The 13690-nt window shown below is 40.8% G+C and overlaps 1 protein-coding gene across 4 annotated transcripts in view; it reads right to left on the reverse strand.

Moving 5' to 3' along the window:
* MAPKBP1 (mitogen-activated protein kinase binding protein 1) overlaps nucleotides 1-13690 on the reverse strand; it is a 204878-nt gene that overhangs the window by 82704 nt on the left and 108484 nt on the right. For all 4 annotated transcript variants that reach the window (XM_056545871.1, XM_056545868.1, XM_056545869.1 and 1 more), the window contains exon 4: nucleotides 920-982. In XM_056545871.1, the coding sequence (XP_056401846.1) occupies nucleotides 920-982 (63 nt within the window). The remainder of the gene's footprint in view (nucleotides 1-919; nucleotides 983-13690) is intronic.

A 13690-nucleotide genomic window follows, 5' to 3' on the forward strand; every position in this document is an offset into this window, starting at 1 on the left:
AAAACGTATACAGTTAAATACAGTTTTTCACCCGGACCAAAAACAGTGGTAGACTACGGTTTTGGGTACGGGAAAAAAAAACTGACAAATCTGTACAGGATGCCAAACGGACACAACCTGATGCATCTTTTGGTATACGGTTTTTAATGGAGTGTCAATGCGTACGGTTTTCACATTGAAAACGTATACGGGAACTGTATTGCAAAAACGTGGTGTGAATGCAGCCTTATCTTGATAAAGGGTAGAAAAGAAAAAAAACTAAACAAAAAAAAAACTAAACAACTGATGGTAACAGCGAAAAACACATGTTTGTCAGAAAATACTTCCAATTTATGCCAGATAGGCAACATTTTATTAGGAAACTTTTCATTAGCCAACGTTTCCCCAATTAGGGAAAGTTTTGCTGGAATTTTTATATCTAATAGTGACAATTGTTTTTAGTTTTTACATATAATCATTATTGCAATAAGTAAAGTCTTCACTGCTGTACGTAAACCTGTAAGGTGAAGCTCCTTGTAAAAATACTGTCACAAGCATGTGTACAAACACAGGGTGACCGACCCTACAGTATGTCCTTGCCATGAGAAATGTAGGTCATACTTTTTAAGATCCTGGCTCTGATCTTGTTTAGATGTCCTTGTATCACCTAGAGGCGCCAAAGAAGAAAACAGGAGACCTCCAAGTAAAAAAGCGACTACAGGAGCCATTAATAGAGCTGGAGGACTTCTAGTGAGACAGAATAAAACGGACAAGGCAGCCAGGCCGAAATAGGAAGATTAATACACTTGAAAAACAAAAAAAAATGTACACAAAACACAGGAGCCAGTTTTGGCTTAGAGCAGTGGTCTCAAACCGTGGCCCTCCAGATGTTGCAAAACTTCAACACCCAGCATGCCCTGGAGCAGCCAATGTCACTTACCTGGAACTGTTCAGGATATGATGCTGTTTGTTCTTTCTCGGGTTTAACAAAACTACGACACATCTAGAAAAAAACAACAACAACAAAGCACTGTAAATAATGAGCTCAAATAGGACATATGATGCATATAATACAAAACCAAAAGCTTATAATCTGTAATCAGATACAATGATTCAAAAAAGAGAAAACATCAAGATGGTCTTTTTTATTTTTTATTATGGTAGGTCTGTGACTACTTACACCTACACACACTGGGGCAGGTATACTATTGCAAATTTTCAAAAATTCTGGCGTCATTTGGAACGAATTCCGCCATGCAACTTATGGAATAGGGGTGTAACTTAATTCCCATCACGTGCCCCCCAAAAATCCACCAAAACTTAGGCACAAAACTCTTGAGTAAATTATTGTTGGCCTAAAGTAAATTACATAGCCTGCAGATATGCCATATTTATCAATCAGCCTGAGACACTTATTAATATTTACATGTTTCATATTTATCTGATGGTTTTTAGTATATATCCCCCCCCCCTTTACACACACACAAACTACTAACTACAAGAAATGTGCTTGCATTCAGAGTAGCCGGAGAAGGGGTGGCTGGGGCCCGCAAGCGCCGGAGAAGGAGTGGGCAGGGCCCGCAAGGGCCTGAAAAAGGGGTGGGCCACAAGCCCTTTTGCAAAACCTTGTAAGCCCTGTAAGCTCCTATGGGCCCTGCTACCAGGCAGAAAGGACCACAAGATCTTGAGAAGGGCCAGCATGGCATCACTTGTGCCTCGCACCTTCCTCAGGTCCACAATCACAATTTTGTGTAGTCCTGGCCGGGATTTCTGCAGGCCGGCTTGACTCGCAGGAATCCCAGCCAGGACTACACAAAATTGTGATTGTGGACCTGAGGAAGGCGTGAGTGTGCGCCGAAACGCGTTGTCCTGTTTTACCTTTGACTTGTTTTTTCTAAGAAAAGTTAGTCCTGCGTAAGTGCTGGCTCATATCTCTGTTTCATTTGACTCCCGTCGAAACACAGTAGCGCTCTTAAAAACCCCACAGTAGCGTTCTCAAAAACCCCATCTTTTTGTACTCTCTACACTGCCTCTGTAGTATACAGTGGCTGATAAGTTCTGGAAGGATTAAGATTTTTTTATAGAAAGTAATTTACAGATCTGTTTAACTTTCTGGCACCAGTTGATTATTAAAAAAAAAAAAAAAAAAAGTTTTCTGCCAGAGTACCCCTTTAAAAGGGATGATTCCCTATATACTGTACAGTACTACATGCTACTTAGCCCATAGCTTTGTACAGAGTCCAGGTCTGGATTTCAGAGACTTTCCTCATATACATTATAACAGAGAAGGAGACGTGATGTGCCCGAGGCTCGCTCTGCCCGTCTGGCCCCGTCAGACTCCATTAGTCACATTAGAAGATATTCCTTCTGGCCACCAAAGCTCCACATAAACCAATAGAAAAAAAGGGCTAAAGAAAGCAGAACACGTAATGACAGCTAAGATTTCATCCAATGCTACATGATAAAATCTAGCGACGACAGTAAATGTATTCATCTGGATGTGCCAAGTCATGTTCCAACTATATACCAACTACACATAGGAGAGGCAGCCATGTTTGTGGAATAAGAAACGCACTTTCATCCTTTAATATGGAGAGTTCGTGGCCTATGTGCACTGATAAAGCTCCATGTGCAGAGGGCAAACAGATCCACAGGCCTCTATTCACCCGAGGGTCCCTTTTGACCTTCATGAGGCCTATATACTTTAGTTTATCTGTTTTTCGCTGTATGGAATGGCAGAGCAGAGGAAAAAAAATTAGGAACCTACTGGGGGAAGATCGTACTGAACGCTTCTACATCAGGAGTAAAGATTCCCCAAAATATATATCCGACGGACACAAGTATAAAAAGATTTCTAGTGGTCCGTTATAGCCTCCCCTCTCCTAGTACATTGTAAGCCAGTGTTTCCCAACCAGGGTGCCTCCAGCTGTTGCAAAACTACAACTCCCAGCATGCCCAGACAGCCTTCGGCTGTCTGGGCATGCTGGGAGTTGTAGTTTTGCAACAGCTGGAGGCACCCTAGTTGGGAAACAATGCTGTAAGCCCTTGCGGGCAGGGTCCGCTTCCCCTCTATGTCAATCGGGAAGTTGATCTGTTTAACGTTGATTTGGGGGGGGGAGATTTATCAAAACCTGTGCAAAGGATAAGTTACCCAGTTGCCCATAGCAACCAATCAGATCACTTCTTTCATTTTGCAGAGGCCTTTGGTAAAAAAGAAAGAAGCGATCTGATTGGTTGCTATGGGCAACTTTTCTTCTGGACAGGTTTTGATAAATCTCCCCCACAGCTCCTAAGTTAGTGTTATGTAACGTGTCCTGGAACCAAGGCCGCTAAATAAATTATTATTATTGTTAATAATAATAATAATAATATTTATTAAATTATTAATTTATATTTAATTATTATTTTCTTGTTATTTTTATTATTATTATAGTTGTTTTTATTATTATTATTATTATAATTATTATTTTTATAATTATATATTATTAATAATAAACAGACTTGAAATTGTTACAACTGGTAAATTAATATTTAGAACACAACCTATTCATTTACACATTATTTCACTTGTTCATTTACAGCATGTCACATCCGTAATACAGAACAATATCGCACCTTGGAGCAAAATCATTAATAGCCCACATGGACAAAAAGGATTGTTACCCATCCACATTACACCTACAGGGGATTTTTGGACATCCAGTTCCACATCCATATGCATTAATATGGAGTTGTGCACTCTCCCCGGAAGGTGAGGGCTCTGTTAGGCCGATAAAGTTCTTCCACACCAGACTCGCCCTTTATGGACCTTGCGGTGTACAATGGGCCACAGTCATGCTGGGGGGGGGGGGGAAAGGGCCGAACCCAACTGTTCCCGCATAGTAGGGAATATACAATTCTTTCTTTGTATACTAAAGCATACCTAGGCCATCACCTGTGAAATACACCTATAGCATTATACCGGCTTCAACAAACTTTACCGCTGGCACAATGCAGTCCGGTGTTCTCCTGACATTCACCAAACCCAGACTTGCCCATATGATGCCAGTGGGATCTGTCACTCCACAGAACATTTTTCCAGAGTCCAGAGTTCGCGTTTGTTACATCATGGGAGGCTTGTGTGCAGCTGCTCAGCCATAGAAATACAGTGGGGCAAAAAAGTATTTAGTCAGCCACCAATTGTGCAGGTTCTCCCACTTGAAAAGATGAGAGGCCTGTAATTTTCATCATAGGTATACCTCAACTATGAGAGAGATAATGAGAAAAAAAAATCCAAAATTATGGTGGAAAATAAGTATTTTGTCAATAACAAAAGTTCATCTCAATACTTTGTCATTGCCAACAAAGGGTATATAACAGAGGTCAAATGTTTTCTATAAGTCTTCGCAGGGTTTTCACACACTGTTGCTGGTATTTTGGCCCATTCCTCCATGCAGATCTCCTCTAGAGCAGTGATGTTTTGGAGCTGTCGCTGGGCAATACAGACTTTCAACTCCCTCCAAGGTTTTCTATAGGGATGAGATCTGGAGAACTGGCTAGGCCACTCCAGGACTCCTTCGTTGCCCAGGTGGTGCGTTTGGGATCATTGTCATGCTGAAAGACCCTGCCATGTTTCCTCTTCAATGCCTTTGATGAAAGGAGGTTTTCACTCAAAATCTCACAATACCTGGCCCCATTCATTCTTTCCTTTACAATGATCAGTCGTCATGGTCCTTTAGCAGAAAAACAGCCCCAAAGCATGATGTTTCCACCCCCATGCTTCACAGTAGGTATGGTGTTCTTTGGATGAAACTCAGCATTTTTTCTCCTCCAAACACGAGTTGAGTTTTTACCAAACAGTTCTACTTTGGTTTCATCTGGCCATATGACATTCTCCCAATCCTCTTCTGGATCATCCAAGCGCTCTTTAGCAAACTTCAGACAGGCCAAGACATGTACTGGCTTAAACAGGGAGACACGTCTGGTACTGAATGATTTGCGTCCCTGGCGGCGTTGTGCGTTACTGATGGTAGCCTTTGTTACTTTGGTCCCAGCTCTCCGCAGGTCATTCACTAGGTCCCTCGTGTGGTTCTGGGATTTTTGCTCACCGTTCTTGTGATCATTTTGACACCACGGGGTGAGATCTTGCGTGGAGCCCCAGATCGAGGGAGATTATCAGTGGTGTTGTATGTCTTCCATTTTCTAATATTTGCTCCCACAGTTTATTTCTTCACACCAAGCTGCTTGCCTATTGCAGAATCAGTCTTCACAGCCTGGTGCAGGTCTACAATTTTGTTTCTGATGTGATTCGGCAGCTCTTTGGTCTTGGCCATAGTGGAGTTTGGATTGTGACTGTTTGAGGTTGTGGACAGGTGTCCTTTATACTGAGGAGTATAGTTCCAACAGGAGCCATTAATACAGTTAACGAGTGGAAGACAGAGGAGACTCTTAAAGAGAAAGTTACAGGTCTGCGAGAGCCAGAAATCTTGCTTGTTTGTATGTGACCAAATACTCATTTTCTACCATAATTTGTAAATAAATAAATCAGACAATGTGATTTTATGGATTTTTTTCCTCATTATGTCTCTCATAGTTGAGGTATACCTATGATGAAAAGGACAGACCTCTCTCATCTTTTTAAGTGGGAGAACTTAAGTGGGAGAGCTGATTAAATACTTTTTTGTCCCACTGTACGCCAGTGCATACTATGCAGCCAGTATGAAGTCACGACATGTGTTATCCTGAAAACCCAAACAAACAGCCAGAACCTGGGAGGAATCTATAAACTAGGTTCAGCCTTGTCCAAGAACTGATTGATAACTCCAGGAAATTACACTTCGGACAAAAAACACTATGTATATCCACAAGGAGAATAAAAACAAATCTACAGTTAAAGAGTCACCACAATGTCTACAACCAAGTGTGGCTGGAGCCTGCAGACTTACAAGTGCAGCCAATTCCCATACCACCTGCTGAACACAATGACTCAGGAAGTCGCACCTCATCTAAGCGCTACGTTCTGTCTTGACGCAGCTGCGAAACTGGACCTCTGTGTAATGAGGACATGGTGTATAGCTGTTCACTGCATCAACATGCAGCTTTGTATACCCAGTATATGTCTTCCATGTGTTCTATAAGCTGCATGTCTGTGAATACAATGTTCCCAATGCAAGAATAAAAATCTGGGTCTAATAGAATCAACGCTGCACTTTCCCCAAACCAATGATTCCTTCTCTGAAATATTTCCCGTGTTGTTTCGACATAATGAAGTGAGTCAAGTGCAGATGTGTGTCATGGAGATTACAGGAAAACTCCTTGGCTGCAATGTTCTACAATTGTGAGGAATTTACTGCTCTGTGATCCATTGCCAGAACCCTGAAAATTTATTAGGACCTCCAAGTAGAAAAATATTAGTAAACAGGCTGGAGGAACCCTCTAGGGCAGTGGTCTCCAACCTGTGGTCCTCCAGATGTTACAAAACTACAACTCCCAGCATGCCCGGACAGCCAACGGCTGTCCGGGTATGCTGGGAGTTGTAATTTTGTAACATCTGGAGGTCCACAGGTTCAAGACAACCCGGCACTCACTATATCTTCTGCCAAGTGTTTTGTGTTTATTGAAACACAATGCAAGTACAAGTTGACGCGTTTCGGCCAAAGCCTTCAGACTCACAACAGATGTCAGTCTGATAAAGGCTTTGGCCGAAACGCGTCAACTTGTACTTGCATTGTGTCTCAATAAACACACAACACTTGGCAGAAGATATAGTGAGTGCCGGGATTTCTTTCACTATTGCTATTTACTTCCACGTGCACCACCAAGGAACTTGAGTGCCGCCCCCCTTTTTCGTTTGTCATAGGCTGAAGATCACTGCCCTAGGGGATGTAATGAATCATGTGATCATAAGGGTCCCGTGCAAGAGCAGCCAGAAACAAATCCCAAGACATACTGTATAATGCATCAAATAAAACAAACTTACTTTCGATTAGGACATCCTGGAACAAATGAGAATACAATTAATTTACAAAACTGCAGTCAAAGGACCAAGAGTAGTATAGATTTCCCCTCAACCTAAGGAAGCATACCCTAAAATATTTAGGAATTCAGAGAATTCCCTATATAGGAAATCCTCACGTCCAGATTTGTTGGAAGTACTCAAGAACGGAAGATGAGAAATAAGTCATAAAAAGGGTCCATTTAGTAAACACTAACCAAATTACACTAGTTCTACTTTGGTACAATGTCATTCAAATACCTTAAATGGTCATTGATGTTTCAAACAATGTATTCTAATGTACAAGCTTAGTAATATTTTAGAGAAAATGTCTTCTTTCTTCACTTATCAGGTTTTATTCCTGCTCCCCCATAACTCTTTATTCACCCTGATCATCAGCTTAAGCCTGCATAGTCTGTTAAAGATCGACCAGTGGCTTACTTAGGGATCATGTTACATGCTGTCTATAGAAGTTTAAGTAAAGGAGAAGGGGCAAAAAAGGAGGTGGGGTGGCTGGAGAGATCCAGAAGCATAAACAGACTGCTGAGAGTCTATACAAGCTTACTGTATTAGGCTGCTTTCACACTATAAAATTCATCCGTTTTAAAGATCCGTTTGATGTTCCGTTATGAAAACCCTGAAAATCAGCCATTAAACGTCCGTTAGAAAATCCCATTATAGTCTATGGGATTTTTACATTATCCGTTTTAATCCGTTATAGTCCGTTATTAATAACAGACGTTATTTTGTGACGGGAGAATGAACGGAAGAAATAGTGCATGCATTATTTCTCCCATTACTATCTTCTGTCACAAAATAACGTCCGTTATTCATAACGGATTAAAACGGATAATGTAAAAATCCCATAGACTATAATGGGATTTTCTAACGGACGTTTAATGGCAGATTTTCAGGGTTTTCATAACGGAACATCAAACGGATCTTTAAAACGGATGAATATTATAGTGTGAAAGCAGCCTTAGATTTTGCCCCAGGCCTTGCTTCACAGATTGGACTTCCCAGAACTGCTCTATAACGTCATTTATGCTGCTGCTCAATGGTAAACTATAAAATACATAGAGGAGCAGGATCTTCTCCTTTGTGTGTATGCAGCGCATGGAAATCATCATAAAAGGCAACTTCCAATAGCTGAGGTACAGCTAAAATTTTGAGATAAAGCCTGCTGAGGGAAAAATTTTTGAAAATGCCCCATACAAGTAATAGACTGGCCAGAAATAGGTGCAAGTCTTCAAGAACATACACATATATATATATGTATGTATATATATATATATATATATATATATATATATATATATATATATTATTATATATATATATATATATATATATATATATATATACACACACACACACACACACACACACACATACACACACACACACACACAGCAGTTTATCCTGAAACATTACCCGAAACAGGGGAGCTTAAAAGGGAATGTGATGTCCAAAAATGAGCTACTGTTCCAATCTAATTTTTATTGTAAACGTGTTTTTTCATGTAACTACACAAATTTTAAAATAATCATAAAATCTTGCGGTTTTCAGTCTGGTCACTAATCCCTATAATAAGAGACACTTTCTCTTCTGTAGATAAAGCTTTCCAGCAATCTCCTCCTTATCACAGACAGGAGTAAAATGAAAGATGACACCAGTGAATACATAAGATGGGATCAGATCATTTGGAATACATGATCGCCACAGCATCCCTCCCTGGACAATGACCTTTAGACAGGTCACAGCAAATGTCTAGAAAATTCTCCCGCTCAAAATGTCTGCTAGGTCTATGGGGCTTGCTGTAGAGCATCTCTCTAAACTGACATTTGTTTCAGTATCTGTTCTAAACAGCTAAAAAAAAAATGTAGGTGGTACTTTCCCTTTAACTTAAAGAGAACCCTTTCTACCTTGAATGTTATACATTTGACTATAGCCCTGGAGGTAGCGTGTGGCAAGTCAGCTGTTCTGTAGCTAAAGATTCCGGCAAGCTCCAAATTTAGCAAACATTAGATATCTTCATGGTCCTGGAGGAAAGCCACATGTCTTGGAATCAAACATTTGAGACTTGCTCCAAAAATAAGAGCACATTTCAAAACACTTAGACCTCATTCACACGTTACATTCTCATCAAAAGATCCATCAAGTTTTTTTTAAATGAAAAAAATTTGGTTAGACGGCAAGCAGGATAGAGAAAGAGAAGCCATGTGATCCTTTAAAAGTAGATGAATAAAATAGACTGGAGAGGCGTAGGAACGATCGACAAGCGGACTAAGGTTAAGTTCACATCAGCATTGAAGCTCCGTAACAACAGCTGATGACGGGGCTGGAACGGAGCTTGTGACAGCGTACATCAACAGAACCCAACAGACTCTCACTTTGAATGGGGTCCATCAGGGTTCTGTTAGATGTCCATTACGTTTCATGATTTTGGCAAAGAGAAAAACCTGTCCTGCAGAATTTTTTCTCCGCTAAAGCCCCGTCATTACAACTGAGCTCTGAACTCTGATGTAAACCTTGCCTTATGGTTTAAACAAAAGTAATATTTGGTGTATGGACAACATGTTTCGCTTAGTTTAAAGATTTAGGAAACAACATATATCTGTACCCTGTTGACAAAGCCAAAACAATGGCCAGAGTGTGAGCTATACAAAGGCCAATGATGGAAAAGCTGTGCCTGGTTGTTCATACAATTGAACGGTTTTGGAAACCTTGCTGGTTCAAGGATGGAAGACGACCAGCTGGAGCTTGTGAGGACACAGAGTTCAACAAGGACAGGCAATGCATAAGATGCTCCCGAAGAACAGCAAAAAGAGTAAACAGCAACATACAGATGTTTGGCGTGACGTCCTGTAGCTGCTTGGCTGCAGACACCTCACAGTCCAACAGATCTGACTTTACACTGAATTCAAAGCAGCAGAGCATAATGTAGCTGATCCAACATTATACATAACCAGCATTAACCCTCAAAAATATAAAATCCTGACGTCTAACCACAGAAGATCAGAAAATCCAGCTGGTGGCTATAAAGGGGACGAGTTAACATAGACCAGGCAAACGTTACCCTTGTATACTCCTGGTGCTTCTTCTACTGTACGACTAGTTTACAGCAACAGATCCTTTCGGTCCTACGCATAAAATACCTTCAAACACATGGAGAGAAATATGAGGATCGGCACAATACGGACAATCTAGGTCTAATATATGCCCCTGTCTGAATCATTTCGTCAGAAGTAATTTGATGCAAGTCTGAATACAGCTCATAGAACTGGTCAGGATGATTCAATAGATCTTGTCCCAAGTGAAAACTGATCAGACCAATATCACAATTGACCACAGGCAGTTTGACACCTTTTGGGTTTTCCCATTAAGTAACTATGCTAGGTTACTGGCTCAATATTCTTCATAGCCTAGGACAGTGTTTCCCAACTAGGGTACCTCCAGCCAGAAGTCTGTGAGCGCTACGCCAAATGATCAGATTAACAAGCCAAAAGATTGCAGGGGGGGGGGGCGATAGGAAGTGATCGTGAGGAACACTTCGTGGGATCCGTAATGCCGGGGCCCGTACGGGAAATAGCGGGGGTCCTAGCAGTCAGACCCTTGCGATATGGAAACATGAGAATAGGGGCTAAGTTTCAGTTCCCGGAGTACTCCGTTAAAGGAGGTTTTCCCCAATATAAGTTGTTATCTATCCACAGGATAGGTGACAAGTGTCGAATTGTTAAAGGTGCAACCACCTGAAATCCCCATCGATCACAAGGACGAGGGTTCAAATTTACGTGATTCTTTAATCACGTGACTCACGGATTCCAACAAAAAAATTTAATTAGAAAAACAAAAAACAGAAAAAACTCTAATGCTAAACCTACATAGCGTTTATGGTTTGTTTTTTTGCGCTCCGATATACTTTTATGGGAGAAAAACACCAAGATTTAAAAAATTAAAAAAATCCTTAGTCTCAACATGCTGCAGTTTTCTAATTGTTACTGAGCGCAAAAACACAGAAAAAAAGCTAGAGAGGATTAAAAGGAGATCTGCAGTGATAGACAACTTTTGTCTGATCGCAGTGGGGGGGGGGGGGGGGGGGAACAAGTAGAAACTTAAAAAAAATAAGTGGAAACTTAAGAAAGCCTAAAGTGAATCAAACTGAATCTCCAACACCATTTCTATTTGCAGGATATACACTTCCATTCACTATAATTATACGGCTTGTGGAACCACTCCTTCAGCAGACACATAAAGCATAATCATATACTCATGAAGATAAGTAGTACTAGGCCAAGAATACGACACCTACAAAGCCATCAAAGAAAACAGGATTCCTAAAATTATTCTCCACTTTACTGCTACACCCAGCTACACCTTCAACTTCATTCAGCTCCAACCGGCGAATGAGCGAGTACAACTGTGTTCTTTATGTGACACACAGGATGCACCTTGGGAGACGACATTGTCTGTTCTGACCGTCTTAACGTCTCAGGTCACAATATATTCCAGGCGGATGAGAAACAAAGCTCCACTTTCACAAATCAGAAAATCTGCGCTTTTGCTCTTTAATCCAGCTTATCGCAACAGGAAAATACCATAATCCTATAATTGCTTTAGTCTTTATCAAGATGAACGTGCTAAAGTAGACAAATCGAATAAAGGAGTGCTCATCCTATGCTACACCGCTTCAATAAAACAAAACCAATAAAGCAAGGAAACAGTTTCCAAGGGATTTGGGATTTATTGTTATGGTTTTAATGCAATCCGGGTAGACAGGAGAATAGAAAAGTCCAAATGAGATCTAGGAAATTAAGATATAATCACAAAGATGTCAGATTTTAGTTACCGGTACTTTTACTTAGTTTACTCTCAGTTTTAAGGTTACATGGAAATGGTCAACAAGCTGTAGTTGATGGTCCATAGTTGGTGGAGGTGCACATGGTGGGTTGTACACTTGCACATGGTTTCATTTTGCCATGTGCAAAAGACTTTAGAAATATTTTAGGATACTAAAAAGGTAAATTGATGTAATAAAGTAGGGTTCCTTTGCTCAGGATCCTACTCTACGAGCCAGAACAGTGTAGTTTTAGCTTTCTGTGTTATTTGGGAAATGTAAAGCCAGATTTGCTGCAGGGAACAGTGCTGGGCTTGTCTGTGTCCTGGCTGCAGTTTGAGATTTAGGATTCCAGCATGAAATCTATAAAAAATAAATAAATAAATAAAATAAAAAAGGCTTGCGGCCAGGACTAGTAGGGGTATTTTTTTTCAAAGTGCAAAATTACATTTTTTTCTGCATACATTAAATCTATAATATATCAAAAGTATTTTTGATGAAGGGTACCCTTTAAAATATCCTGTAAGGAAAGGTGAACATGACTGGTTGTATTTATAAACTGGCATTGCTGCCTTTAATCCTGCAGATTCCACTTATTATACCAACAAAAGGCTCTACCATACTAAAGCAACAGACAAAATGCTAATTTCACTTATTTGCAATATATTATCCATGTAAAGCAATCAGCCGTAGAATGCTGAACACACATGTTAACATGGGAATAGGGAATGTTAACCAACAGAAATTATTGTGCTGGCTATAGTTGGAACAAATGGACTTTCAGTCTCAAGTTGGCCATAAACCTACGAAGAGAGACAGTTGGAAAGCTTCCAATCAAGTCAATAGGGTAGCATCCAATATCAGTGTCCCCAATGTACCAGTGGTTATTGCTAAGAGCATTTACGATTGTTTATGTAGCAAAACAACAGAGCTTAAAATTTCTAATGAACATACAAAGGATTCAGGCTCAAAAATAAAAAAAATAGTGCCCCTCCTGTCATGAAGAGGCTGGTGGAAGCCCCAGTACTCTAGCCAATCACAGAAGAGACGAGAAGACGGCACTCACCATAAAACTGTGTAACTTTATTCTTCAGTTGTAGAGAGACGCATACAGGTCAGGGAGTAACACACAACGGGGAGCGTTGACCTGTATGCGTCTCTCTACAACCGAAGAATAAAGTTACCCCGTTTTATGGTGCGTGCAGTCTTCTCGTTTCTGTTTGGATTTCTATACTGTACCGGATTGAGCACCATCCACACGGGACTGTTGTATGTTAGTGGGGCAGTATGGACCACTCGTGCTAGAGCGCGTCTCCTATGCGTTGGACCATATAGCTAGCAGTGACGGCTGATCTTGTCTTTTTGCTATTTCCAGTACACTAGCCAACTATAGCAAAATAAGGAAGGCAATGAATCCGTGAAAGAGGGGTTAACCAGTTATGCCACAATCCATGTTAGTAACTAGCTCACACCTCCATGTTATTACCAGTTCAGAGGTGCCTGCTTCTTCGCTCACACTCAGCACCAGGGAATGTACTTCCTTCCCGCACATGTTGGAGCCAAAACAAAAACTGGAATTTAGTCGGCTGTAAAAATAAATAACATGAAACCCCCCACAGAGCGAGAAGACAATGAGTCTGACAACACAGAGCAGGGGTGCAGAGCGGTGGAGTACAGCATTGCGTTTACAGAACTGCAAGGATTTTAGCTGCCCTGAAGGGGGAAACGTTTAGAGCGGTTACACTTAGAATCTGACAGAGCAGCTTATAATGCTAACAGGTGAAAAACAGGTAACATTATATAACAAACAGATGTGTCAAGCCGACTAAATACTGTCTGATAAAATGTTGCCCATGGATCATCAGTGGGGCCTCTGTCCATCCATGGAACCAAACCTACCC

Source organism: Hyla sarda, chromosome 11 (genome assembly GCF_029499605.1).
Source record: "Hyla sarda isolate aHylSar1 chromosome 11, aHylSar1.hap1, whole genome shotgun sequence".
Lineage (NCBI taxonomy): Eukaryota > Metazoa > Chordata > Amphibia > Anura > Hylidae > Hyla > Hyla sarda.